General features: G+C 40.2%; 1 protein-coding gene across 1 annotated transcript in view; it reads right to left on the reverse strand.

Moving 5' to 3' along the window:
- The window catches only part of LOC306948074 (mucin-5B), a gene marked incomplete at both ends in the record, with an annotated part of 40,152 nt that overhangs the window by 13,741 nt on the left and 602 nt on the right, over window positions 1-25,809 (reverse strand). The window contains 26 exons of the mRNA XM_079537551.1: window positions 626-663; window positions 887-971; window positions 1,402-1,530; window positions 1,731-1,887; window positions 2,781-3,017; window positions 3,407-3,586; window positions 4,334-4,444; window positions 5,580-5,718; window positions 6,891-7,042; window positions 7,345-7,445; window positions 7,820-7,872; window positions 8,834-9,086; window positions 12,085-12,211; window positions 12,990-13,084; window positions 13,897-14,061; window positions 14,748-14,885; window positions 15,132-15,201; window positions 15,910-16,011; window positions 16,601-16,739; window positions 17,746-17,863; window positions 18,722-18,847; window positions 19,630-19,855; window positions 20,202-20,335; window positions 21,454-21,541; window positions 22,824-22,938; window positions 24,521-24,776. Coding sequence (XP_079393677.1) covers window positions 626-663; window positions 887-971; window positions 1,402-1,530; window positions 1,731-1,887; window positions 2,781-3,017; window positions 3,407-3,586; window positions 4,334-4,444; window positions 5,580-5,718; window positions 6,891-7,042; window positions 7,345-7,445; window positions 7,820-7,872; window positions 8,834-9,086; window positions 12,085-12,211; window positions 12,990-13,084; window positions 13,897-14,061; window positions 14,748-14,885; window positions 15,132-15,201; window positions 15,910-16,011; window positions 16,601-16,739; window positions 17,746-17,863; window positions 18,722-18,847; window positions 19,630-19,855; window positions 20,202-20,335; window positions 21,454-21,541; window positions 22,824-22,938; window positions 24,521-24,776 — 3,534 coding nt within the window. The remainder of the gene's footprint in view (window positions 1-625; window positions 664-886; window positions 972-1,401; window positions 1,531-1,730; window positions 1,888-2,780; window positions 3,018-3,406; window positions 3,587-4,333; window positions 4,445-5,579; window positions 5,719-6,890; window positions 7,043-7,344; window positions 7,446-7,819; window positions 7,873-8,833; window positions 9,087-12,084; window positions 12,212-12,989; window positions 13,085-13,896; window positions 14,062-14,747; window positions 14,886-15,131; window positions 15,202-15,909; window positions 16,012-16,600; window positions 16,740-17,745; window positions 17,864-18,721; window positions 18,848-19,629; window positions 19,856-20,201; window positions 20,336-21,453; window positions 21,542-22,823; window positions 22,939-24,520; window positions 24,777-25,809) is intronic.

Raw genomic sequence — 25,809 nt, forward strand, 5'->3', positions numbered from 1 at the left:
ATTCATGTATGCAAAAATGAATTACCAATCTGAAAAACATGATCAGTTTCTACTTGAGAAGTTGCACTGGGAGTCTACCTCATTTTTTTTTAAATGAGTTGGAATTTTTTTGTTGCTGGTTCTTCTTAGAGTCAGCTTATTGGCTGGTGAAAGTATCAGAACTGGCACTGTCCTTGTCCAGTATAGAGCACAGGGATATTCCCTCTTGGCAGGGCATATGGCTGGGACTACTGCTTTGATAACTGTTAAGACCCTGGAGCTTCCATTACCACTAGTGATGAATGTGCAGCAATGAACAGCTTCCTGTAAGTATATAAGAAGTGCTGTAGTTTTTTGAGAATGTGTACTCAGGAAACACAAAAAGATGTATCTATATTACTGTAAAAAAAATCAGCACAATTGAAGAAGTGTTGTTGACTGAGTCACCCTGCATTTTGAGGATGTGGCTTCTCCTATATAATGGCAATTAACAAGCAAGTGTGTCCCTGAAGCACATCAGGCTGCTCTTAAGCCTAACTGTCTAGGTATCTTATGTAGTTAGAGGACAGAAAATAGCACCTCTAGAAGATTTCTCAACATGTGATGTTGGGTGTTCCAGTCTCAATGAAAAGTGATCAAACGTTACCTTTGGAGTCTTCGGTACACAGCTTCTCTTCAGGATTGCTGAAGACAAAGAGGAGGAGAGAAAACTTGTTTTTACTGACTTGAATCAGTATGTGGAAATATGTGTGCAATGATATCTGTCTGCAGACATAACTATTTCAACAAAAAAGCCTGCTCCTTCAGGTTTTAATGGTTGTTGCTGCCAGCAATTCCTGTGAACATAAACTATACAGGGCACAGCTCTCTAGTGCTATTGTATCTTCCTTACCATCAACTGACCTACCATGAAGTGCAGTCAGGGAGGGAGACGCACTCCCTCCTCTCCTCATCAAAATAGGGCTTGTCAGGGCTACATTCTGGGTAACAGCCTGGAAAGTTAAAGTAAACAAAATGTCTTTAGCCTGCTTTACGAAGATTCAAGGCAATCATAAACACCTCTATCAGATGCAGATTTCATCCCAGTATGAATATGATCCAGTATAAATGTTATTCATTTTCCCATTTTCCATATCCTCTTTTTCCCTCTCCTCTGAAAGTTTTAATGAACTCTGTCAACACGATAATTCTTCACAAATTTAGACTCAGTGACTTTTTATCTCTGCCCAGTTTAAAAATAACATGCAAATTCTGCTTCCAATGGTACTATGGCACAGAGAATTAGCCTCAGGCGAGGCACGGTCAGTGAGTTTCTAGAGCAAATGAGATATTCCTCCAAGGTAAGACAGCAATCTTGCTGCTTAAAGCATTTAAAATCAGACAAGTCTTCAACAAATTGCGTCAAAGTCAAGGAAGAATTACCTTCTAAACTGTACAGTATGTTTCCACATTTTCCTTGTGGGTTCCTGCAGGTCTTTAGACAAGGTGCTCCACAGGGTTTATAGAACCACTCATGTTTGTCAGGTGAATTGTAGTAATCACAGAACACAGCTGGGACAGAAGGAAAAACAAAAACAAGAAATCCTCCAAGTCTCAGACGTTGGGAAGGATTTGTTTTCTAGTTCTTGCAAACAAGATCCTATTAAGTCACAAACATGTTGAGATACCAGAATTCTGCTCTTCTTTCTCCCCCATGTGCCCAAACACATGGAGCACCTCTTTCCTGTGTGCATTTCCAGTGCAATACTTACGGCAGATGGCTGGCGTTCTCCAGTTGATACAGACACCAGCTGTGCTACAGCTTCTTGCATAAGCAGCCACCGAGGTACAAAAGCACTCACAGTCTCCCACACTGTCACAGCCACAGAAGTCAGAAACACAGGATTCATAATATGGTATTGGATTCACCTATCAAAACACCAACAGAGCTGTTATCACAGCTGTAACTCTTGCTCTACATTTTAATGAAAGGGCTCTGAATTTCTGCCATCCCTAGCAGTTTCTTCAGCAGAACTGTCTGTGACAGTCTGGGCTTGTCAGACAGAGCTAGGATGTTTTACAAGAGGTACTTTTCTATTTTCACCTGTCTGGTAGATGTGACTTTAAATCTTTTCTTTCTTATTTGTGTACTGGCATTTACAATTAAGTATCTTTCCAAGCATAATTTCTGCAGAATTAAACTACCTGGCTTTGGGTTAGCACAACTATATAGTGTGTGTGCTTTCTAATTGATGGATAGTGATGGAATATAAAATGAAATTGTATTTTCCACTGAATTTCACATTTCTTGCATTATAACCTATATCAGCATGAGCTATCCAAGGAAATTAGGCCAAGTTCACTCCTTAAGTGACTTACTAAATTGCACTGAAGCCTCACATAGGCATTTTCATTAAGAATTAGCAGCTCTGTTTCAGTTTAAATTAATTTGATGTGTCTAAAATAAACAAAGTAACTTTTTTCTTTCGGTAATTTGAATAAACTTTCCCAAGGATACGCATAAAAACAGCCCTATGCTGTTATCTCCTGATGTTACAAACTGATACCCAGCTTTTAACGTCTGGTAGCCAACTATTATCCTCTTTGTCCTTGGTTACTCAAAACAGGCACCACTGCTTCCCCAGTGCCAAACAGCAGGATTTATCTGCCATAGCAGTAAGGAAAGGTATTGAGAGAGGTAGCCCCTGTTCTCAAGGATGTTGTGTAATAGCCTTTAATAGTAACAATTTGTGCACAAATGTGCTGTATAATAGCAACTAATGCCTGGTGTGAAAGTACTGATGGTGGGAGAATAGGATTACCTTACTGTGGCATGCTTCAAAGACACTACTCTTAATGATGCTGCAGTGCTTCTGTCCCAAGGCAGATTTGAAAGGCTGATCAGCACACAGGTCTGTCATGTTGATATTGGAGCAGGTGCTTGTTATTTTCCAGCTGTTTCCAAACTCCTGGATGCTCATCTCCACAGACTGCCCTCTGGTTGTGAAGTCATTCCTTGAGCGGCCATCAAAGTCCCCACAAAGGCCGCAGACTTTTCCCTGAGTAATTTGTGTAGGCGCAGTAAGTGGTTTGGTTATTTTAAGTGTAGCCCACTCTTTGACAGAAATAAACTACAGAACAAGCCAAGGAAAAATAGCTGCGGATTTCTAAACAGCCATCAAAATATGTTTCAGAAAAAGCTGTACTAGAAGTGACAAGATCACTCTTTTAGCCCACCAGTACTCAAAATATCTGGCTTTACTTCCAGCTCCCAAATTTTTGGAGCATTCCATACCAACTGGACAATGAAACACGAAGCACGGCCCACTCACTGCTTCTTGCCCACGGGACTCAACACTTCTCCAAGCCCTGAATTTCAAACTGGGGTTTCAGTTCTGGGTGTATGACTTTGAGTTTGAAATTGTAACTCAGTCTGTTCTGCACCTACCTGGAAAGATGGTGTCACATGAACAACAACTGTCGTCTTCTGGTCCCACATGAAGCTCATCCCTTGAGTTGTTTCAATCACAATATAACCTCCTCTGAGATCCACCTTATAATTCTTCTCAGCTCCTGGATCAGTGGCTATCTCCTGAATTCTTCCTTCTAAAAGCCTGATTTCACTGCTCTACAAAGAACAAATATATTGCATGGAAGGAAACCAAATAGAGTAACGGCTCTGGTATTCTGTCTTTTGTCCTTCATTTCATTTTTCTGTAGTTCTTGCACTACATCTTGGCCTATCCCAGGACACGTGAGCGAAAGACAAGACCCACTGAGCTCAATGGGAAACATCTGCCCATGCATGACAAGTCTTACTTCACGGTCACATAAATTGTCCTCATTCTAGATGAAATCAATTTTGCTGGCACAACAGCTCCCGAGTGCAAGGGTAATTGGGCATGCCGGAACACTCCTTGTCACGCCACTTTGTTTCACCCTACCCTCACCCCCCACTCTGGGATACATTTCTTTGTTCTTTTGTGTTCGCTTTGGGGAAATGCTAAAGCTGAGCTGGAAGGAAGAAACTCTTCCCTCCATGCTTGACATCTGCCCTGTGCACAAACCATGGCACAGAAATATGCAATATGGTCTCTAATTCTTTTTCCCACCCATGCACCACTAATATCACAGATGCACGCATACACACATACGTACGCAGAGTGCTGTTGACCCCCTGCCCCCTTCCCTGCAGAAGTACCCAGCCCTGCTAATGCCAACTACCTTTTTCAGCTTGCTTGCCTTTGCTTTCCAGCTATTTGATTAACATAGGTACTCTATAGCAACAACTGAGCTGGAATATAAGGAGAAAGTATATTTAACTGCCTCAAAATCAAGCCTACAGCTCCTCAGTTAGGAATGATTCTAGACAAACCTCAAAAATCAGTGTGATCTTTAGGGAGCAGATGGAGAGTGACTTCCCACAGGCATTGTTCTGAATTACAATTCGGAAGGTGCCAGCATTCATGTTATTGGGACAAAAATCCTTAGAAAAATAAGATAACATTGAATTAGATCTTTTCATGTAATTACTCCAGTCTTTAACATTTTCAAGAGCTCTAAATACATCAACCTGACTTCTGCTTTTTTATCATGAGTTCACCAAAATTCCAGGCATGTTAGAAGAAACAGCTGCTGAACTGCTCATACTTATTTGGCCAGGAATTTCAAAGAGAAAAGCTGAGGTAAAAAAAGGAGCCTCTCATAACACCAGTCCTGCATAGCCAACACGTTTTTAAATACTTCTTTCTCAATATTAGCAAAAACAACTGTGATTTGGAGATGAGAAAGTCTCTCATTCAGTACTACCTTATTACATGTAATTGTGGTACATGAGTTGAGATCCATACGCTAACTTCTACATGCTTTTGATGAAAATAAATAAATAAATAAATAAAATAGAATCATAGAACCATTTGAATTGGAAGGGACCTTAAAGGCCATCTGGTCCAACTCCCCTGCAGTGAACAGGGACACCTACAGCTAGATCAGGATGCTCTGTCAACCTGCTGTCCCTACTGTCACTCTTGAATGATCCAGAGAAACATTAATTTTCAGTGCCACATCAATCCCCTCCTTTGCAGATGGTGGAATTACACCAGGAAAGGGCAGCCCAGCCCAGAAGTTAATCATTTAGGATCACACAGTGCCCTCTTGTGTCATTTCTGAGGGTTAATTGCTTTGGTTCTGTATGGAAGATATGTATCTGCTCTGAGTACAAGAGCAGGGGGGGCTCAGCTCAGCTCACCGGTGTTCATTACTTTACATGAGACAGCCTTTATAGAATCATAGAGTCATTTGAGCTGGAAGGGACCCTTAAAGTCTATCTGGTTCAACTACCCTGCAATGAACAGGGACATCTGCACTAGATCAGGTTCTCAGAGCCCCTCCAGCCTGACCTTGGGTGCCTCCAGGGATGGGGCATCCACTGCCTCTCTGGACGATCTGTTCCAGTGTCTCACTGCCCTTACTGTAAAACACTTCTTCCTCAAATCCAGTCTAGACCTCCCCTCCTTTAGTTTGAAACCATTTTTCCTTGTCTTATCAAATCATTTCTCAAATGGAACCTTGCAGTGTAAGCTGTGAAGAGCACGTGGATAAGAATACAAAAAGTGGGATACCTGAGCTAAGATATAGTCACAGTCTCCCAGGAAATCAAACTTCTCCCCATCAAAGCTCATGTAGTGTCCGTTGCCATACACAGTGCAGGTTCCTTTGCAGGGATTGTCTGTGCAGTTCCACTGCCTTTTGTTACAGGTGCTGGGGGTTGAAATGTAAAGGTTCACCATCTTTGTATGAGGTGTGTTTTTTCCTTAACACCAAACATAGGCTGAATAACTGAAAGTTGAATCCTCTGCAATGCTTCAAAGTAATCTACTCTGAGACCACACCATATAATGGACTGCTAATTACAAAATTCATTTTTTCTACCAAGACACAATGTGTATTTTGATTTTTTTTTTCTAAATGGCACTGTAATCATTAAGGCCTGACAGCAGACAGTAGGGATTTAAGACCTAAGTTCAAGATGAAGAACTAATAATACTATAATAATAATTCAACCATATTTAACATACCTTGCAGCCAGTTCAGTTCCTTATCATGGTGTGCAAACCAACACTACCTCCCACCCTCCCCTGGCAGACTTCACCTCCAGCTGAGGGGCAGCACAGACAGAAAATTTTTGTTGTTGTTCCCTTAGCACAGATACTCTGCAGTTATTTTCCCTGTGTGCGATCTGTTCTCATAAGAAAACAAAGACCTCACTGCAATAAAACCTCTTAATGGCCTCTGGGAGAACAACTGCTTATCAGGGTTTGGCCTCACATGTTAAACGTATTGCTTGTACTAGTGATAATCAAAGCAGTGTTTCTGGCTGTTATCTTCTCTTATTTTCTCACTAAATAATGGGTAAGGATTCAAAGAATTTTACCCACCATGATAAATAATATCTATGAGAACTACAGCAGCGTTGTACCAGCAGTTGGAACAACTGGAGCATTCATCTGTCTTACTGGGAGATCTGTGCACCCAGAAGAATTGCAGGTTGCTGCAAGATCACTGTGGTTCCTCCTTCCTCTACATTCAGCCCTTTTCTGGGGGTGAGCTGAGTCCCACAGTGACAGACTCCATTCTTCCTTATACAGTGAGCAGCCACAAACCAGCCTGGATGTGTCTGGGATTTCTAAAGCTGGAGTGGAAGCAGTTTGTAAAATGATAGAAATTCTTTGACATTTGGTACCCATTCCCTTAAATACAGGCTCATGCATTGTGGTGCAGAGAGGGAATGCTCCCTTTTTTTAATTTTTACTAGATGTTTAATGATTCTGATGGTGAAGAGAAAGGTTTCAAAGGCATCCTGCCCCATGGGTGTACTATGCACTATTTTTAACAGCCTTTGTCACAAAATGAGACTCCCTGGAATAACATACCATGTGTTGCAGTCAACTCTGATGGTTTCGCCAGGTTTATAAAAGTGCCCTCCATGGACACATGGGCATTGGTCTTTGGGAATACATCCCCCATTGCCATCCAACACCAGCCCATCTGGACACATGCAGCCAGAGACACATTCTGTGACATACTGCAAATATAAAAACACGATACAAGGCAATATATTAATGCACAGAACGTACAGGGAACCAGAAGTGTTAGTGCTGCACTTCAAACTTTTTGGATTGCCTTTTCAAAATCTTACGTGCCAGTAAGTTAATAACAATCAGGCTACAGGCGTCACAGCTAGGTGAGCAGCTGCAGCTGCAGTGTTATCAGTGGGGCGACTGGTCTTGTGAACAGTGTAATCTGTTACTGCTGGCATTTGTTCAGGACAATCACACATGCACAATCATGTTGTCCCACTCTCGTGACAGAAGGTGAAGCCCTTACACAGTGCATGTCCTGTGTCTTACAGCTCTTCTGACACTCTGATCCAATGGCACCAGGACCCGCTGAGCTGCAGTTGAAGTAGTACATAGGAGCTGGGCAATCTATGGGATGAAGAACATTGTAGGAGGGTCATTTGGTGAAAGTGATAAGGATGTCATCAGCCCCTCTGTGTGACTGAATTGGGCATTTCAGAGGGCAGCATATGTCTCTCATTTACAGTTTCCATTAGATTTCCATTCTGTCTACCAACAGAAGGAGGCAAACAACCTCTGAGCTTGGGGAAGTATCATCTTTTAAAGAATTCAGCAACTCTGGGGACATTCTTATAGAGACAACTGTTACCAATAACTCACAAATTACAGGGAGAAAGTAAAAATGTGCAAAAGACTAAAATGCTACAGAAAGCAAGAGATGTACAGAGAAACATTATAAATACTAGCTGACACTATAATGCTATTATTTAACAAAATCTCACCTTTTACCAGGACAGTTTCTCCAATGCAGTCTAATCTTCCTTGAATGCATTTGCTAAAGAGATTCCATAAAATGAAACACATCAGCTCTTCACATTTGTCTCTCTCACTAGAGAGAAAGCCTCTGCGAAGCTTTGCTAGTAACACAAATAACAAATTCCCAGCAAAATTAATATTTGGTACAGATGTGAATTGCCATCCCCAGAAGGAAGATCTAAACATGAAATTCTTTCCTTTCATCTGCCACTAGTTTAGTGTATGCCTTTCCTAAATCAAGAGTTTCCTCAGCATTTCTCTTCCACTCTGTGAGATGGGAGTAATACCTTCTTAAGTAAGAGGCCTCCTAAATTACTGAGCGAATTTGCATCTACAAAGCAGTCAAAAAATTTTCAGAGAGAAATCCAAGAGTTGGAAGAGAGAAAGAGAAAACACATCTAAAAATAAAAATACCCTGTTTGCATAATTCAGCCCTCTTGTGATATTTGTTTGCATTTATTTGCTACCATGAGCTGGCTGAAAATGAGGAAAAGGCAGTTGTTTTGCACTGGAGATGCAAGAGAATTACCTTACCTTTAGTATTCACCTCCCTAGTTTTCTCCTTATGTTTAAAAACTGAGATTTTGCTTTTTTCCCTTGAGCAACATTTTTTTTAACAGCCTGCAGGATAATGGTAGGGGGATGTTTTGGACTCCTTTTCATCACAAAGCCAGAAACTCCCCTCTCAAAGCCCCTATCTTGCTCCTGCTGTAAGTGAATATTTTTTTACACAACAGTGAACGTTGCATAGAGACAGGTCACAAACACTACATGTTTTAAAGTTCTTGTTTGTCAGCAGCAATGTAGGATCTTAATCTTCACTGTGGCTGCCAGTCCTGCCAGGAGATCATTTGCTTTTGTAAAATCAAGCAGAAATTAATCATGATTCCTTACAGTAAAATGACCACATTCAAGGATTAGAGCAGGGACTTCCCCAGCAAGCCCAGGTATTCAACCTTTGTATCATTAGTGCAGCTTACCACAACAGCTTGTCTTCCTGAAAAGAGTTGCCAGGCTGAACAATCTTGCCTTTGTAGTAGCAAGGACAGTCATCTGGAGTCACACATTCCTCCTCATCATTGAGGTAGGTCCCTTCAGGGCAACCACAGCCCTCCATAGGAGCAATCTGAACTTTACACAGTGGATCAGCTTCATCCAGCGAGCGGCAAGACTGGTTGCAGTACTTCACACTATAGTTATAAATCATAGTCTCAGGACACTCCTCTGAGGGATCTTTGCAAGAGAAATAAAATGAATGTATGGCATTCTCTGTTCAATCATCATTCATGCTGTTAAAGCAGCTCTCTGCAAGTTGAGATCCATAAAAGTACATTTTCCTAACCAGAACACCTTGTCTCCCAGTGGTCTGGGAGAAGCCTGCTCACATAAGCCTGCCTAAAACTAGGTGAGGTTGAATTCTGAAATACCCAAGAGGGTGTATCTTGACTGAATAAGAGTCAGTGTCATTTCGTATTTGTAAAATTTACAATTCCATCTTATGTCAAGAATTGAAGCCAGTAACTTCTCGCTTCTCCATGTAGATAAAAATGAATTTTCTATCCCTAACTAATGATTTATTTGGGTAGGAAAAAAAAAGAAAAAGGAAGAATTGAGCTATTTTATAGGGTTAACTTTGGGCATTAAATGGGCAGTGATAAGGAACTTGCTAATCATTTGATGGTACCTCTTCTTTTTATCCTTTAAAGAAATGAGAAACCAAATTTTTAAGCACCCTGTTGGGTGGATCAAACAGTTAAATACTAAAAATCTATAGATCTCAACTAAACCTGTAAGACAATGAAAAGCTGATTAATCTTTATGCGCTAACAAAAAATATTAACTTAAAAACTCTGCCATAAAATCTGCAGTAGGGATCAGTAGGATCATGTTGTGTAAGGAAATATCAGGAATGCGACTTTCAAGAAAGGCTGGCATCCAGATTCTTCTGAAATTCAATTAGAACTAGGGACCTAGTCCTCTTGGACCTCTTTTTGACTCAGATCCCCACAGATAAGACCCATTGCTTTGTTTTTCAGACATGCACGAAGGTACCAGAAGGTACAGGAGGGTTGCTTATGGGGAACTGCGCTAATCTTTGCAGCAGTATTATCACCATATCAGCCATAGGCTCTCCATGCTTAAACAAAGCTCTGTATGGTTTTCCAGTCAATGACCATTGTATGCTTTCTTAGATTAGTTTGTGTGCTAGGTGTGTGTACAGATGGAAAACCACCTCCACCAACAAAAGCCAGTTGGTTTCCTGCTCTCAGCTGGAGCAGGCATGATATCCCATGGGTCAGTTAGGCTGGCCATATTTTCATATTTCATAGGAGTGTTATGAGGATGCAGCAACTGGTATACAGAAATCACAATAGGTCAAGTAAGAAAGATATTAATAAAGTCCTTGAACTCTAGTTTATATCACAATCCATCTAATATACCAAAAGATTTCACTGAATGGGTGTTTCAATTATTAATTATTAATAATATAATTGCTAACAAATGTGTCTCCTTTCTCCCTTCAATTATTTGGTGGGAAAAAACCAATTTTGGTAAAGCTAGATCTGGTAAGAAAAAGGTTATTTGGTCACAGTACCCACAGTCACAGATTTGTAATCTTAGATTATGTGGGTATCACAACGGAGGCATAAGTGCATAGCACAGGAGCACACCAAAGATAGTTTCAAGGCAGCTTGCACAAGGAGAACAGTGATGTGATTTAGAAGAGACTACTAATCCCAGAAACGAGTAGCTCAGCTAATGGTTTGTATTTCCACTAAGGACTGCCATACATACGAACTGCCTTCCATTAGCTAGTGGGGTTTTCTTTTTCATACACTCTACTGACTGCACTGCAGGCACCCTGTGCAACATAACCTGTCTCAGATTGTGCCTGCAGTGCAGCAGAGCTGCACACAGCTGCAGGAGCTGAAAGACCCTTCCCACCTGCCACCAGGGGACAGAGCACTGAGAGTGCAGTTGTTCTGGCCCATTTACTTCTTCACTCCTGAATAGCACAACCTTCAATCTTATCACAGGCATGTTCCCAAAAGATTATTTCCTCTTAAAAAAAAAAAAAAAGGCTAAAATGATCATGATAATTAAGCCATTAGAACTTTTCTCAAGGTTACTGCACTGTTTGAGTCAATATTGCCTATTGTGTCATGAGTCAGTTTTTCAGACCCATGCAGCAGAATTGTCTTGCTTTGGTGTGCAGTGTGTCAGTAATTCTATCCTGACAACAAATCTCTCCATAGACAGGGACTGGCTAGTGCGTAAATCTGCATGACTCTAGAATAACAGGCTATAGACTGCACTGTGTTCCCTTATAATTATTTCAGCACAGACTTGTTAAATTGTTCTTACTCCAACCTTCCATGCCTTCTACAAAGCACCAGCTGCATCGTTTCTATTAAACATTCCATTTGGCCTCTAGCTCAGGTAATAAAATATATCATACCTGCATAAAAATCATCCTTGTTATCTTTCTTATTCAGATAAGTTATTAAGAAGCCCATACATTTATTTTCGTGTTGAAGCAGGTAAATCTCACTTGAACTACCTGGTAATTAATTGAAAAATGGAAAATTTCGTACTAAAATTCAGAAACTACAACTCATGAATTTTACTCTCAGCTCCGATAGCATCCCATAATAAATTCTGGCAGTAGCATATAAATAGATACTTATTTGTGGACTCCTAACGTAGGATTTACTGACTATGTATATGCTCAAATATACACTTACATTCCAAGAAACTTTTATTTATTCTTAGATAGTCCTGAGATGAATATACTTTTCAACACTTCCATGTTCTCAGAAAAAAAAGCAACACTTATTTATTAAAAGTCAAGTTATAGCTTGAAAAAGGCAATGAATGAGAACAATACTGTGTGCATGGCCAATGCCTGAGACAGAAAAGTTGAGAAGTACTGTAAAAAACCTGTCAGGATTACAATGCACTGGGAGGCCATGGATCCTAAATTAATCTGTGACTCCTTGTTGTGATTCAATACAGAACTCACCTGATGTGATACGCAAGGAGCATGCATCCTAAGAACCTCTTCATGAAGTGATATTGGCAGGTAGAGGTTTTTAAAGAGCTTATATATGCTTATTCTATTTTTCAAAGATCTATGAGCTTGACTGAGCTCAGAAGCTACAAGCTGCCACAGACTGCAGTCTGAAGATGTTCCCCTACATCCCCACTCAAGACATTATAGGATGCATACCACAGATCCCCTGCCTCCAGCCCTGAAGGGTCATGCCTGCTGCAGCACAGTCTCTGGAGTAAGTAGAGAGCACACTACACAGTGCAACTTCACTCTTCTCAGCATTGCAGGTATCGTACATACATCTCTAGGGGACAGAAAAGGACATGGGTATTAGGCCTGGTTCACAGAAAGAGCAGGGAAATATTCAGCAATTTAATGGGGTAAAGGGTAAGCCACAGTTATCTGACTAATAGGTATCTGAAAACACATAAAATCTTACGCAAAATTTCAGGCTCGGGTATTTTCTAAGAAAGCTGGATCTCACACAAACCCTACATGAATTTTCTGCAGTTTTTGCAGGAGCTGCTTTACTATGCACAGAAATGTGGGAATTTGCTAGCTCATCAGTGATGTTATACAGCGGAGCACCATGAGCTGTTATGGGCAGCTTCCTGCATTTTAAATACAAATAGAGTAACGTCCTTCCACAGTAATAAATATGAACACTGTAAAAGTAGTGTATATTCTCCCACTGGATGTCAATTTTAAATGAAATCATGAGATCAAAACCTCTTGGCTCGATTCCAAACAGAAACACTGATTTATCTTTTTAAAGACTGAACAGTTTTCAAAAGCAGCAAACCCCATTTTACTTATTTTTCTTCAGGATCATGCAACAGGACTGTCGGTGATGGCAGTGCTGCTCATGGAAGACAGTCACTTAATCAGTACTTTCAGGACAGCAGGCAAAAAGACCCACTGTGTCTTGCATAAATTCTCATTTTATTTTTCTCATCAGCATCAGTGAACTTCTTTGCAAACTCACATTACTATAATCCATTTAACTCCCAAAGACCAGACCACCTCCGTGGCAGATCAGCTTCTGGATGAGAACAAACCACTGATTTAGACTACTGGCTTACCTTGATGTACACAGAAGGGTCTACAACAGAATGGCAGGCAGCAAATGTACTGCTTGTATTAGACAGAAGAGCACACCAATGTTGGGCAAATTTTTCTGAATGGGAAAAAATATTGTCCACAGTTACTTAAACCAAATTACTACTTGAATTTGTTTTCTTACAAGTTATCACACACTTCTAGAAAGTCCTGAAGTGTTCCAATAATGCGGAAGGAAATAGTGGGCATAAACAGAGTGAACAGTCATTTTCCTGAAATAAAGGTTTAATCCTTCTAATACTAACACTACTACAATGGCTGGATTTACGAAGTATCTGACAAGAAACCTCCCCATTTTCATTGTTTTCCATTAAACTTGTCTAATTCCTCATGAAATATGGTCAAGGAATTACACAAAGCATATCATAATAAGTGAGATGTTACTATATATGATAATACCTAGGAGACTACACTGTAAATCTCCTATATATTCAAATCCAGTCAAAATGAGAATCTGGACAGGCACCTGGTACAGTACAGTGCCTGCTGAAGTCAGTAGTGATGATAACTTATTAAGCCCAGCACAGCTGTAGCAACCTGGGTTGGAAGATTGGGCCTAAATACTGACAACCAATAATGCTCTGCCTTAAGCCTAAATTGCTCTCATTGATGCTGTGTGTGCTTTTCAAGTCATCAGCAAAGAAGGTGCTGGCCCTTTTTCCAGAACTGTATATTTTGTTTTGCTTTGTTTTGCTTTTTAAAAAAACCAAAGCTGTCACCATAGAGGCTCACAGAAAGCAACGTGTTCTCTCTAGAAATAGCCTCAAAGGCAGAGACAGTTGATGTTTATGAGACTTCTAAAGCTTTTTCAGTTATTTATCACATGAAAATTATTTAGCACTGATAACTCAGGGATGAAAAGCCTGCTACCTTTATCCACACTGTTTGAACAAGGATCTTCAAAGCTGTCCTCGACATCAAAACAGCTGGCTCTGGTTTTCCAAGAGTTACCAAAAGCAGCAGCTGAATCTTCTACAGCTCCAGTGGCTGTTCTGAAATCGTCAGTCTGGATGTTATTGAAATTGCCGCAAAGACCTTGAGTGGATGGCAGTAGGGATAAAAAAAAGAGGAAGAAGAGGAGGAAGAAGAAGAAATCATAATACAAGTGGGAAAAGCAATGACTTCAAGATAAACACCCTTATCTCTATAATGGTGCTTGCCTGAAAGAAGCTCATTTTCCTGATGTCCCCACAAATCAGACAGGACCATGTCTTTAGTGAATAATTGTTATTTCCTGTATTAGTGAGAGCACAGAAATTGGAAGCTGCATAAATATGATTCAGTAATCACTAGCAGGCAGAGAAGTCCCTTCTCCAAAATTTACAGTCAAAGAAAATGGCAAAAGCAAACCAAAATGAGTTGGAGGCATCAGATGTTATCCAATCACACAGATAGGAAACAGAGACACAAAAAGCTTAAATGATGTTAACAGGAGATCGGGGGCAAAACTGAGAACACTGCCTGCATCTTACAAGACTCTGATGGTAGCACGCTTTTACAGATAGAGTCCAAAAGATCTGCACACACTAAACATCACAGAGTTTATTTTCAGCAAATTGAAGGTTTTGGCCAATCTTTTGTTGCAGAAAGGTATAGATTTAATCACGGGTTCTAACATAAAAAAAAGTCAATATAAAATCAAATATTTTGTTCACTTAAAGTTATAGATAAGCAGCTACAAGTTGTTAAAGAGTGAACTGAAAGGATATGATAGTTCCTACCAGATGTGCCATTCTGATAAGAATGATCAACTGTTATGGAGAGCTGCATCAAAGGTTTCATTTGCACTTGAATCTGTACTCCAGCTGAGCTCAAGATTTTGATGAAAAATGTTGAGGGTCTGAAGATGGTGATGCCATCTAGAGAGGAAAAAAGTGAAAGGAAAAAAAGTACTTCACAAACCTTTATGAGGCTGAGAAAACAGGAACTCCGTTTTACCAGCACATTCAGTGTAACACAGGAATCCCCCAGGGAGTCCCAGACTGTATCCACCTAAATCAGTGACCTTATAATGGGCAGGATCGGGTTCTTCAGAGACCGGAGCAGGAATCAAACTGCAAATTGATGTAGGCTGTTCTGAGAGAGTTGTGGAAGAAGACATTTACCTTTGCTTACTGGAAGCTTCACAATGAAATTGTTCATGTAGATATTTCCACAGGAACAGATTTTTATAGTCTGTAGAGAAAAAGAAAAAAGCCCGTGGAAATGAATGCACATGAGACAGACAGTAACAACTGACAAGCTTCCTTAAGCATTAAGAAGCAATGTCTTCAGAATATGGTTTCCTCTGGGGCAAATATAACTCAATGTCTGGATTCCATGCAATGGCACAGAACAAATTTGTAGACTATAACAAAATGAAAAACCCTCTCCACAGGTAACAGCCTTGGATAATTGCTCTTGCATATCTAGGAAGTTAGCTATCTTTTTGAGAATTGCTCTCGAGTTGCTACTTATGGGTTCGGATCCATCCCACTGGATATGTGACATACCTAATACTTCATTTTTTTCATTGGGGAAAACCTCAGGAATCAAAATTTTTGTAAAAAATACTTGGGTCCTGTAGAAATCTCCATCCTTCAAAAAGAAGTGAATGAAAAGTTTGAAGTTGTGGAAAAGACGGGAAAAACTGACAAGGACAATTTTGAGCCATTCACCTCTAAAGAAAATGGAAAAGCCAGAATCTAAAAAAAACTGGGAAGAAAATAACTTCTGTAGAACAAAACTAATAAACACGTGCGCTGCATCATCCGCTGCCATTAATCTTGCAGTCCCAGGACTGCACCAGACCAGAAAGAGTCCACGGTATTAGAGAACATAAATGAACTCTGTGGACCTAAATAAAAGTGACATTCTGTGTGCCAGCTAAAGCAAGTTACTTACTGTTCTTCCTAGTGTGACTAAGACATTCTTTAAGCAAGTCATTGTCTTTGACGTCCCACACTGGATGATCTCCCCAATCACCACAAATGTGTCATTGGTGTTCTGAAAACAGGTGAGAAAAGGGATGTGCAGAAATCATTAGCATGCTATAATAAAAGGGAAAAAAAAAACATCTCTGAAAGGCTAAAATGTAAGAATGAAAGATCTGGGGCATTTAATTTCTAACTGCAAGTTGCTGAATTTCACTTCCAAACCCAATGACGTTCACTGCCTTTCCCCTTTACTCTTTCCTTGCATCAAGCTGTGTGGATAGTGTATGTGCAGAGTCACATAATACTCAACTTTTTGTGACGGAATCAGCTTATCCACTTCATTTCTACAGTCACACATGAAGAAAGCTTCAGGAGAAATGCTTTAATCTACATTAATATATCCAGTAAGAAAACGAATTCGTCAAAAAAAAAGGGATGTAGAACTGTGTTGAAAATGCAAAAGCTTGATGCTTAGCATCACAGTTGAACTGCAGTCCACTGCAAATAGAAAAATGTATGTGGTTTAACACTGAGTGTGTATTGAAGTGCATTGCTGGACTGAGGCCATTTAATCAAACAAAGTCATACAGAGCTCCAGCACAGCTTAATGCTTCATGTTACTCTAGAGATCCAGGAGTGAAATGGGAGATTGTTCATACCTTAGCTAAGACATAATGGCAGTTACCATGAAGACTGAACCTCTTATTATCAAATGTTGTTATGTGGAATCCTCCATCTATACTGCAGCTTCCAGAACAAGGCAGAGAGATACAGCTCCAGTGGCCCCCTTTGCAAGTACTGTACAAAACACAAAAATGAGTAGTTAGAATAAATACAGCTGCAAAAGAGCAAAGGTTGAGATCTATATCTGATCAGTTCCTCTTTTTTTTTTTTTGTCTCATCATCTGCTTGTTTTTCAGCTGCTTATTAAATCCCTGAGGGAGAAAGATTTTATATTAAAACCCTACTTGTCTGTCAGTATGAGTTAATTGCACTGGGCTTTCATGCTATATCGTTCAGAGACACTGAGTTGGTCAAATAAGAAATATTTTCCAAGGCCTAAATCGCTTACTTAACTTTTTAAAAGAAATAGCCTCTTCAAACAGGATCTTGTATCACTTCATGCTATTGATGATTCAGCAAGTTGCTGTTGCAAATTTTCAGAGGCTGAATTAATGAGCAGATGTGAAAATTAGAGCTGTTAATGCAAGAGGAGAACAGCCAGGCCATGTTCAGGTTTTGCAAAGGCTGAGCCTACAGCTATATGGGAACCACTCAGAGCCGTTCAAAATTCGGGTTTTTGGGAGTATTTCCTGTCTTTGGGAATGGGGCAGGAAATAGTTAATCCAAAGGGATTTGCAGAACTTCTGCTCTACCCAGCCATGCACCACAGAGTAATTCTTTGAGATCCAAGCTTTGGAACAGCCCTTTAGAGATCTAGCAGTGGTTGGAAAATTACTAGCATGGAATTGCTACACTTTATAGAGGCCAATGCTTCTAAACTAATGGCAAAGAGTCTCATTTTTCTGCGTTTTGGTATCCCAGGCTTAATACTTGCTGGCAACTCCAAGTGAGGGTGATAGCAATGTGTGGTTGAGAGTTGCCTCAAAGTTTTTCCAAACGTTGTTGCTATTCAGACCCCAGTTTTTTGCATTAGTGCCATGGTTACTTAGGATGTTAGGAACAGTCATGATTACTTAGGATGTTAGGAACAGTAAAAAGGATTAAAGAACAGAATGCAACTAATCTATGCTTTCCAATAGCTGCCTCTATCTTGTTAGTGCAATCAAGTTCACAACAGTACCAGTTTTGGCAAGGAGTGGAGTAAGTCCCTCCAGATGAGTAGACTTTGCCTTGAAACATACAGGGACAGCTGTCTCTGGGAACACATTTTTTGCCACTGAGGTCATCAAGGATAGTTCCTGTTCAGACACATTGGTTGGTTAATACTTCTTAGTAAGTCTGGGGAACACCATGAAGGAAGGTCAAAACAAAGAAAAAAACCTTGTATCATTTCTACAGATAAATGAGTGGGGCATATTTTATCAAAAGTAACACACCAGGCTCTCTCAGGCATTAACTGATGTGAAAGAATTCTCACTGGGGCTCAGATGAAAGCAACATAAGATAAAATATCCCAAAGAATATCCCTGTGCGTTACTGGAGTTCTACACAATGAGCAGGATTACCAAGTGCCAGCCAGTTTCCATCCATTTCTAATAGTGAAACTAACAGATCAAACCTCAACTTCTTCATGTGCAAGACTGCTCATGAATGAACATGCCAATGCATTTATTTTATATATGACACAACCTACAACAAGCCTTATTCTCCACTAGGCTACATATACATCTAGACTTGTAACTGGGAGGCACTTCATCAGACATCCTCACCTATACCTCTACCAACTAGAAAACTCCTCTCCTTTTTCCACATCTTTTGAAAAAATGTCCTTTCTGCCCCCTTCTCCAGCATCAGGATCTTGAATCTTTAGAGATTTGTTCTTCCAAATCCAGCTGGATACTTTCCTATGGGAACTTGCTTTAGCAAGGATTTGGACTCAATGATTGCTGGAGGTCCCTTTCAATCCCTATGATTCCATGGTTCTGTGATTCTGAGAAGAAGGAAGTTGTTAAATTATACTAGAAGAAGCAGTTTATTCACTGATTTGAGTGTAAAATCTTAAAGGAAAAAAACAAAAAACAACTCACTAACTGAAAAGAAATATTCTTTCCTTGTCCCTTGTTGTGTGGCCTATTGGAAGAAGCAAACTGCCTTACCAGGAGGACAGAAGCAACCATCTGTACAAGGGGCTTTGCATATCTTGCTCCTTTCTGGGTCAGCGCAGGTGTCAGCACAGGAGTTTCCACATTCCATGTACTCCATGTTGCTTGGGCATTCCTGATCTGCAAAACCAAAGAAAAATGTGGTATGTTAATGATGAATTTATGAACACTTAAAAATCATTGCATCACTGCCCAACTCCTTTTTCCTCCCTTCTCCCAAATCTTGGTTGCAAAACTTTCTATCCAGATGTGTCATGTCTTGTTACCCTCTAAAGGAATGTCTTATGATTGCTTTTACTTCATCTTTGGAGAAAATAATAATAATGTTGGGAAATATTAGCTATTAAACATTATTTAACTAACTCAAGGTTGGCTGAAGTCATGATACCAACAAAAGACACCAGGAGTTGCAATAACTTATTTTTATTTAGGCTTCAAGTAACTCTCATTCTGGCATTAATCTTCCACCCTAGTCCACAACAGCTGTTTGGAGGAACTACCTTTAGTCTTCACCCCAGACTGACAGAGATTTCCTGCTCAGTAGCTGCAACTACTGAGTAGGAAGGAAAGGAGCAGCTAAGAACAGGTATGTTATACTTCTGTGTTACTTCTGTGGACTAGACATCAAAATTTTAAACAAGGCTAGTTATGAATTAAATGAGCGTGGCAAAACTCAAAGAAGAACTGAAAAAAAGAAGAGAGAAGATGCTAAGATACAGTTACTAATTGTTGAGCAAAATCAAGTTAAACTTGTTGAAGCTTTTCCATTAACAACATTTCTGTCCAAGTACTTCTACAGATTGAGTCAGTGTAGTTGAAGGAGGAAATTATCTTTGCTCTGCTGGTATTAGGATTCATGCACATATGTCCAACATCCCAACATCCACAGCAATACTACTTACAGCAAAGCTCTTTGGTTCTCCATTCCCCAGGGTCTCCTTTGCTGAGGACACAGTCTCGAGAGTATTGGTTTAAAGTGCTGCATATGCAGCTGGAAACCAAATCAGAATGAGAAGAATTAACCTCACAGTTGCACATATCCTCAGTGCAGGTAGCTACATAATCATCAAAAGCAACCACTTTGGGGCAGTTTCCAAATCGAGACAGAAGTTTCTTGCACATCTTTTTCTGAGGGGGAAAAAAAAAAAGAGGAGGAAAAGAAAAGCAATAATTGACATTTTAGCAACTTTCAGGCTGATGGATGTGAATCCTAACCTCTGATGATACAAGTCCATGATCACATGGACCTCCAGAGGTCATCCAGTCTAACTTTCTGTTAGGTTCTTTTTCTCTGATTGGACGCAGTCATAAAATTGCATCTTTCCCCACTTATCTATTTCTTTATCACTATAGTAGGACAGTCCTTCAAGTACAAGATATCATTCTGTTCTCTAAATAGCCCTTGTTTCAACACAGTCACTCCAGGACTTTAATAGTCCAGTAAAGTTTATACTTCTTAGCCACGCATACTTACATATTTACTGCATCTATTGTCATCCTCTGTAGGATGTCTTCCACTGTGGTCATCTGGCCTCACATCAGGACACTTTTCTGATGGATCCTCAACTTTGTGAAAGTTCCCAAACTGCCTTGGGTGCATTTTATATCCTGCAAAATACCCAGATTCATCTGGATAACTGCCTACAATCCTTTAGATCAGTTATTTTGCTATAGATATGTACCTCATCTTTACCAAATGCCTCAATTTAACCATAACACAGTATATAATTTCCTGGTGTAACTTCCATTCGGGTTAGGATCAGGAATCTGGCATATTTCTATCAAGAACTGCTGACAGTCATGGCAACAATAATCACATGAGACTTGATTTTTCTATTTCATCTCATCACTTTCAAAGACTTTGGTTCTTTATGAGCACATATGATCTTACAGAATTTTGTATTTGTATGTGTAATGGTCATACAGATCACTTTGCATTGTACTGCTGCAACCTAAAGCATGTGCAGTCATCCAGTAACTTGCTGCTTTGTATAGGATAAGGAAGATGGGAAAACAGGCACACAGCATTGAGTACAGGGACATATTTTCCCAAAGCATTACCAGACACTTGATCCTAGATCTGAAAAATCTTTCTGACAAAGTTTGAAATTTAATTATTCTTTCCAAATGGCAGGTGACAGTATATTTTTTGGGACTTGAAAAGCCCAGATATTACACAAAAGGATGATGTTAAAATTTTGGCTTCAGTCCTGCAGCAAATACAATAGAATGCAAGCTTTGCTGCCTTCCTTCCAGCTCAGAACTGCATCTAAAGATGTCAGTGGATGGCACTGTGGTTTCTGCAGAGATGCTCAGTGAAATCTGCCTGGGTCACCCATGGCACTTTCGTTTCATTACATAGCCAAAACTAATCACACCTGATACCCAACTGGAAAGTGATGAAAGCAGAAGGGCAGAAATGCAACCATGCCTCATTTGAGACTGCAAATGCCTTAAAGTTTGGTACAATCAGTGGGAAACTTGGCAATGCTGCTGCATGATGAGTGGGCAATTAAATTGGGTCAGTGAGGTTTGAGAGACACTTGCAAGCAGCAGAGAATCTCAAATCATTCCACAAACCTTTAAATTGCTCCATCTATGGAAATGTTTGGGTATTTCAAGATGTCTGTCCAGAAATCTGAAACCCCACATAGAAGAAACAGATGCCAAGTTTCATGTGATGTATAACACACTCCTACATTCAGCATGCTGTGTTCATGGCCTACCGTCCAAAATTAAATCATTCTTCTTATTGCCATCATAGTTCCCACACAGACCACATATTTTCTCTTTATATGTTTCTTCCAGGTCCAGCTAAGAAAGAAAAGCAAAGAGGAAACTCAGGGTTTAAAGGTTTCTTCTCCCATCAGCAGCATATTACCATATGTCTCGCCACAGAAAAGCATAGTGGCAGAAATTCTCGTCACCTGTTTGTAGCAGTTACATTTTCCATTACAATCCTGCCATAAAACCTACTGACAGACAGGCTGAATTTAAACAGGAAGATGATTTTTCAACAACTGGCAGTCCTACCTATCAAACAGCCAACTGAAGCATTCTGAATACTGGACTGATCCTTGGTTCATTGTCTGCCAGTACAGACTACTGGATAGATAAGTGTATCCTGATGCTGAAAGCTACAAAGAATCAGTTTCTGGTCAGCTTTTAGCAGTATCTGATTCTTTTTCTAGTTCATAGGCTAAACGGAAAACTTCATAGAATCTCTATGAAGGGATGTGCCCAGTATAACTTGTTCTGCCAATACATAGAGGCAGCAGGGACTGGTTAACACAGTATGGCTTTTCTAGATAGAACTTTTGCAACTTATCCCTCTTACATACTTGGAGGGTAATACTGGCATTGCTCAGGTCTAGCTATAAATGGCAATACCTTTCCCACAGGTGTGTCTCAAGCTAAAACTGTCTACTCCACAGGTGGTGCCTATGATGTCTCAGATATAAAATAGTACAAGATGGGATGGGGGATGATAAATACTTCATTAAATTAGATCCTGAATTACCTCCCGATTGCTTCCTGATATATACTTTTTTTTCCCACTCTGTTCACCTTCCACTTATTTTCTGTCTCTCAGGACTGCAAAACAACTTCTGCTTATTTAATCTCACTCCTGACTGAGGAGGACAAATGCTCACACACAAAAGTTTAAATACACCACCACTGCAGAGGGTATTTTGGACTGAAAGTGTATTGGGGAATTGCCCCATAGCAATGCCTTGGAATGAGAGATGCCAAGGTCTTCTCAAATGACCACACAGATTAGTTTCCCATAAAAGATGTGCATTGGGAAAGAGCTGGGATCACCAGCTGTACCCCATATAGGAAGCAGACAAGTGCTGTCTCCAGCATTAACAGTGGTATCTTTTGTCGTGTAAAACTGCTTAGAGAGGCCTGGGCATTGCAACCCCACTCTCTTGTCTTCTGAAATCATTACCTACTGTGGTAGGCCCTGTCAACATGGAATACTGTGATACTTCCCCACCACCACTATCCCTCAGTTTCTTATATTAACATGGTGCCTGCCTTTCATCATTGATGAGCTTCACTAAGAGAAAAACAACTAACTGGCTGTTCATACTAGGAGAGTGTCAGCCCAGTTCCACTTCAGCGTCAGACCCAGCTTGGAGGTGACTTGGAAGTAAGTACAGGTGTCCTCAATCAGGACACTCTTCAAGCTGAAGGGCAGAGGGATCCTGGAAATTGGAGGGAACAAAACAGATTACATTGGGAAAAAAGAACAAAATGATTGTTTTTTAAAAAATCAAAGCTTCCCAGGGATACAGGAAAAAAGAATGAGAGTCAAAAGGAGGCATATAAGCCATGAAGGTCAGTCTGCATCCACTCTAATGCATTAAGTGTTAGTATTATCACCTTGTCTACTGTGACATTCTAATAACCCACAACACAATTTTGGTCATGAGCATGTCATTACATGCTCATACAGTAATGTATTACATTAGCCACTCTACTGACACCGAAGTAGCTTCTCTGCTTTATGTGAATTGAGGATCTAACGCAGAGTGTTACAGGGAGTAAGATCCCAATACTGGGATATTGCTCTCCATGAGAGGATCCACAGGTTCTCACAATCTCTCCAGGCTTTTCCTTGTCACTTGGAAGTTACAGTGATATTTTTGTCCGTTTTGCTACCAATGCATAGATGTGACTCAGACCTGTGTTACTTTTTGATCTTATCAAGACAATTAATTCTCACTTTCCTGAAGCCTGAAAAATAGATCAGAAAATGACTAGAACATGTGAGATTTTTGCCCCTTCAATTTAGGAGATACATCTGAGTGATGTTATCTGGTTGTTTCAGGATGGATATAAATAGAAGGCAGTACATAATGTGTGTGATCTTCTCTCCTACAATATTGTGAGGGTCCTTCCCAGAGCCAATGCCTGCCTCAGCCCATCATACCCAAATGCTGGGAGTAGGACACTGTAATACTCATGGAGTATTTTTAACCTTTTTTATTTTATTTTATTTTCAGATCACTTTCTGGTTTATTTCAGATTGAAATTAAAGATATGAATATTGATTTCTGGAAATTCTGCCCTTCATGCTCTTTGACCCCATGGCAAGCTGTGATCTGCAAAGGAGGGCCATTTCTGCACAGTCTGGAAATGGTAAACTTTTTCTGAAAGGATGATCTGTTCCTGAGTAGCAACAAACAATGCTAAGTTTAGTACCACAGAAATAATGCTTTGGAAAAAAAATACAGATTTTCTACAAAATCCATTTTATAATTAAAGCGTTGACTTTAACTTTCCCCTCTCCTACCCTTGAATAAAGCAGCATCAAGGAAATCTACACTTTATGCTTTGTTACATACACATTGCCCTTTCTAAACACGTTGTTGTTGGATGTCAGGGGGAAATTCTTCACAGAGAGAGTGGTGAGGTTCTGGAACAGGCTGCCCAGAGAGATCGTATACCCTGTCCCTGGAGGTGTTCAAGGCCAGATTGGATGGGGCCCTGGGCAGCCTGGTCTAGTATTAAATGTGGAGGTGGTGGCCCTGCCTGTGGCGGGGGGTTGGAGATTCATGATCCTTGAGGTCCCTTCCAACCCTGTGATTCTGTGACCTCTGGGGGCTGTCATTTATGTTCTTCTTGCCATCTCCACTACAATGGACTGACTCTTCACAATACACTGTTCAGTGTGCTGTTAACACACACAGCTCTTTGAATGGTGGGATACCTTTTCAGACAGATCACACCTTGCTAATACCTAGCAATTAAAAAAAAGAAAGCAGCAGCAGTATCTTTACTTACTGGTTCCCATTCACTGTGATGCCTGTCTCTTTCACCTCCAAGATCACTCCATCAGTAGTGACAGTGAAGTAGATCAGGTGACTGTTTTTGTCACTGCGTCTGATTTTGATGTTGAAGTCCTGGTAGCTGTCATTGCAGTGAGAAGCAAAGACATATGTGCAGGTTCCAGGAAAAGTGAATTTAACGTGGTCAAATGTGTGAAAGTGGAAATTGCCCCAGGTGGTACACTCGCTCCTACCAACAGTGGAGACCTGGACTAAAGAAAGATTCAGAGCATTGAGGTTAATGATTCACCTTGCATGAACTGCTTTGTTTTTTTCTGTTGCTGCTGTTTAAAATTGTAAATGGAAAGATTTCTGAATTCAGAAGATGTAAAATCCTGGAAGATGCCAGGATGCAACACAGGTCACCCAAGTTGTTAGCAAAATGGCAGCCTTCAGTCTCAGCAGCTGAGGTTGCACCAGCTTCAGAAATCAGCTCACACCTGCTTGTTTTTCATCTCAGACAAACTTATTTCTTGGAGCTGAGTTGTATCTCCGTCAATGGTGTTGATAGGAAGGCTGCTCCAAAAATAATGCCTCTTATTTGATTATGTTGGCCCACAATGTCAGAGGAGGATGTTGATGGTGCAGTAGTATTGTACTACAGTAGTAGTACAGTAGTAGTCCCACCAATATTCCCATGTTACATTTTATTGCTGTGTAACAGATGGCAGCAAACGGGCAGTCTGACAAAATGGCATCTGACATGGAAGTGCCTATGAAGCAAAGATGTGCCACTGAATGTGGAAAAAAATAGGAAGAATTGCTTTTAGAGGAAGCTGGATACTTGAAGTGCATGTAAGACATCTCTTAAGAAAGTAATTTCTATACCGTTGAAGCATAAGGCGAATAGGAAGCAAAGAAAGCTACGTATAGAATTAAATAAGATATTCTTGCTACATTGTGCTTTTGGCATCTCTTTTGGTCCTATCTGAATAGCAAAGAAAATGAACAACTTTCTTTGCATTGTTGACACATCACATTTAGGAATATCAACACACAACGTCCTTCAAGATCAAATCAGAATCAGCCACTGGTATATTCAGAGTGTTATGAGATGTTCAAATCTAAGAAGCAGCATCTTGAAGTCAGAACTATGCAACAAAAGCTCAAGTGCCAAAAGGCTCTTACAGGAATAACTTGTTGAAGAGACTGTAATTTGCTATTGGAGTTCACAGCAGTGAAGTGGAATGGTTTAATTTAGCACTTTTTTTACACAATAATGAGGGGAAATGAGAAATTTTCACT

Source organism: Tetrao urogallus, assembly GCF_951394365.1.
Source record: "Tetrao urogallus genome assembly, chromosome: 6".
NCBI classification, from domain to species: Eukaryota; Metazoa; Chordata; class Aves; order Galliformes; family Phasianidae; genus Tetrao; species Tetrao urogallus.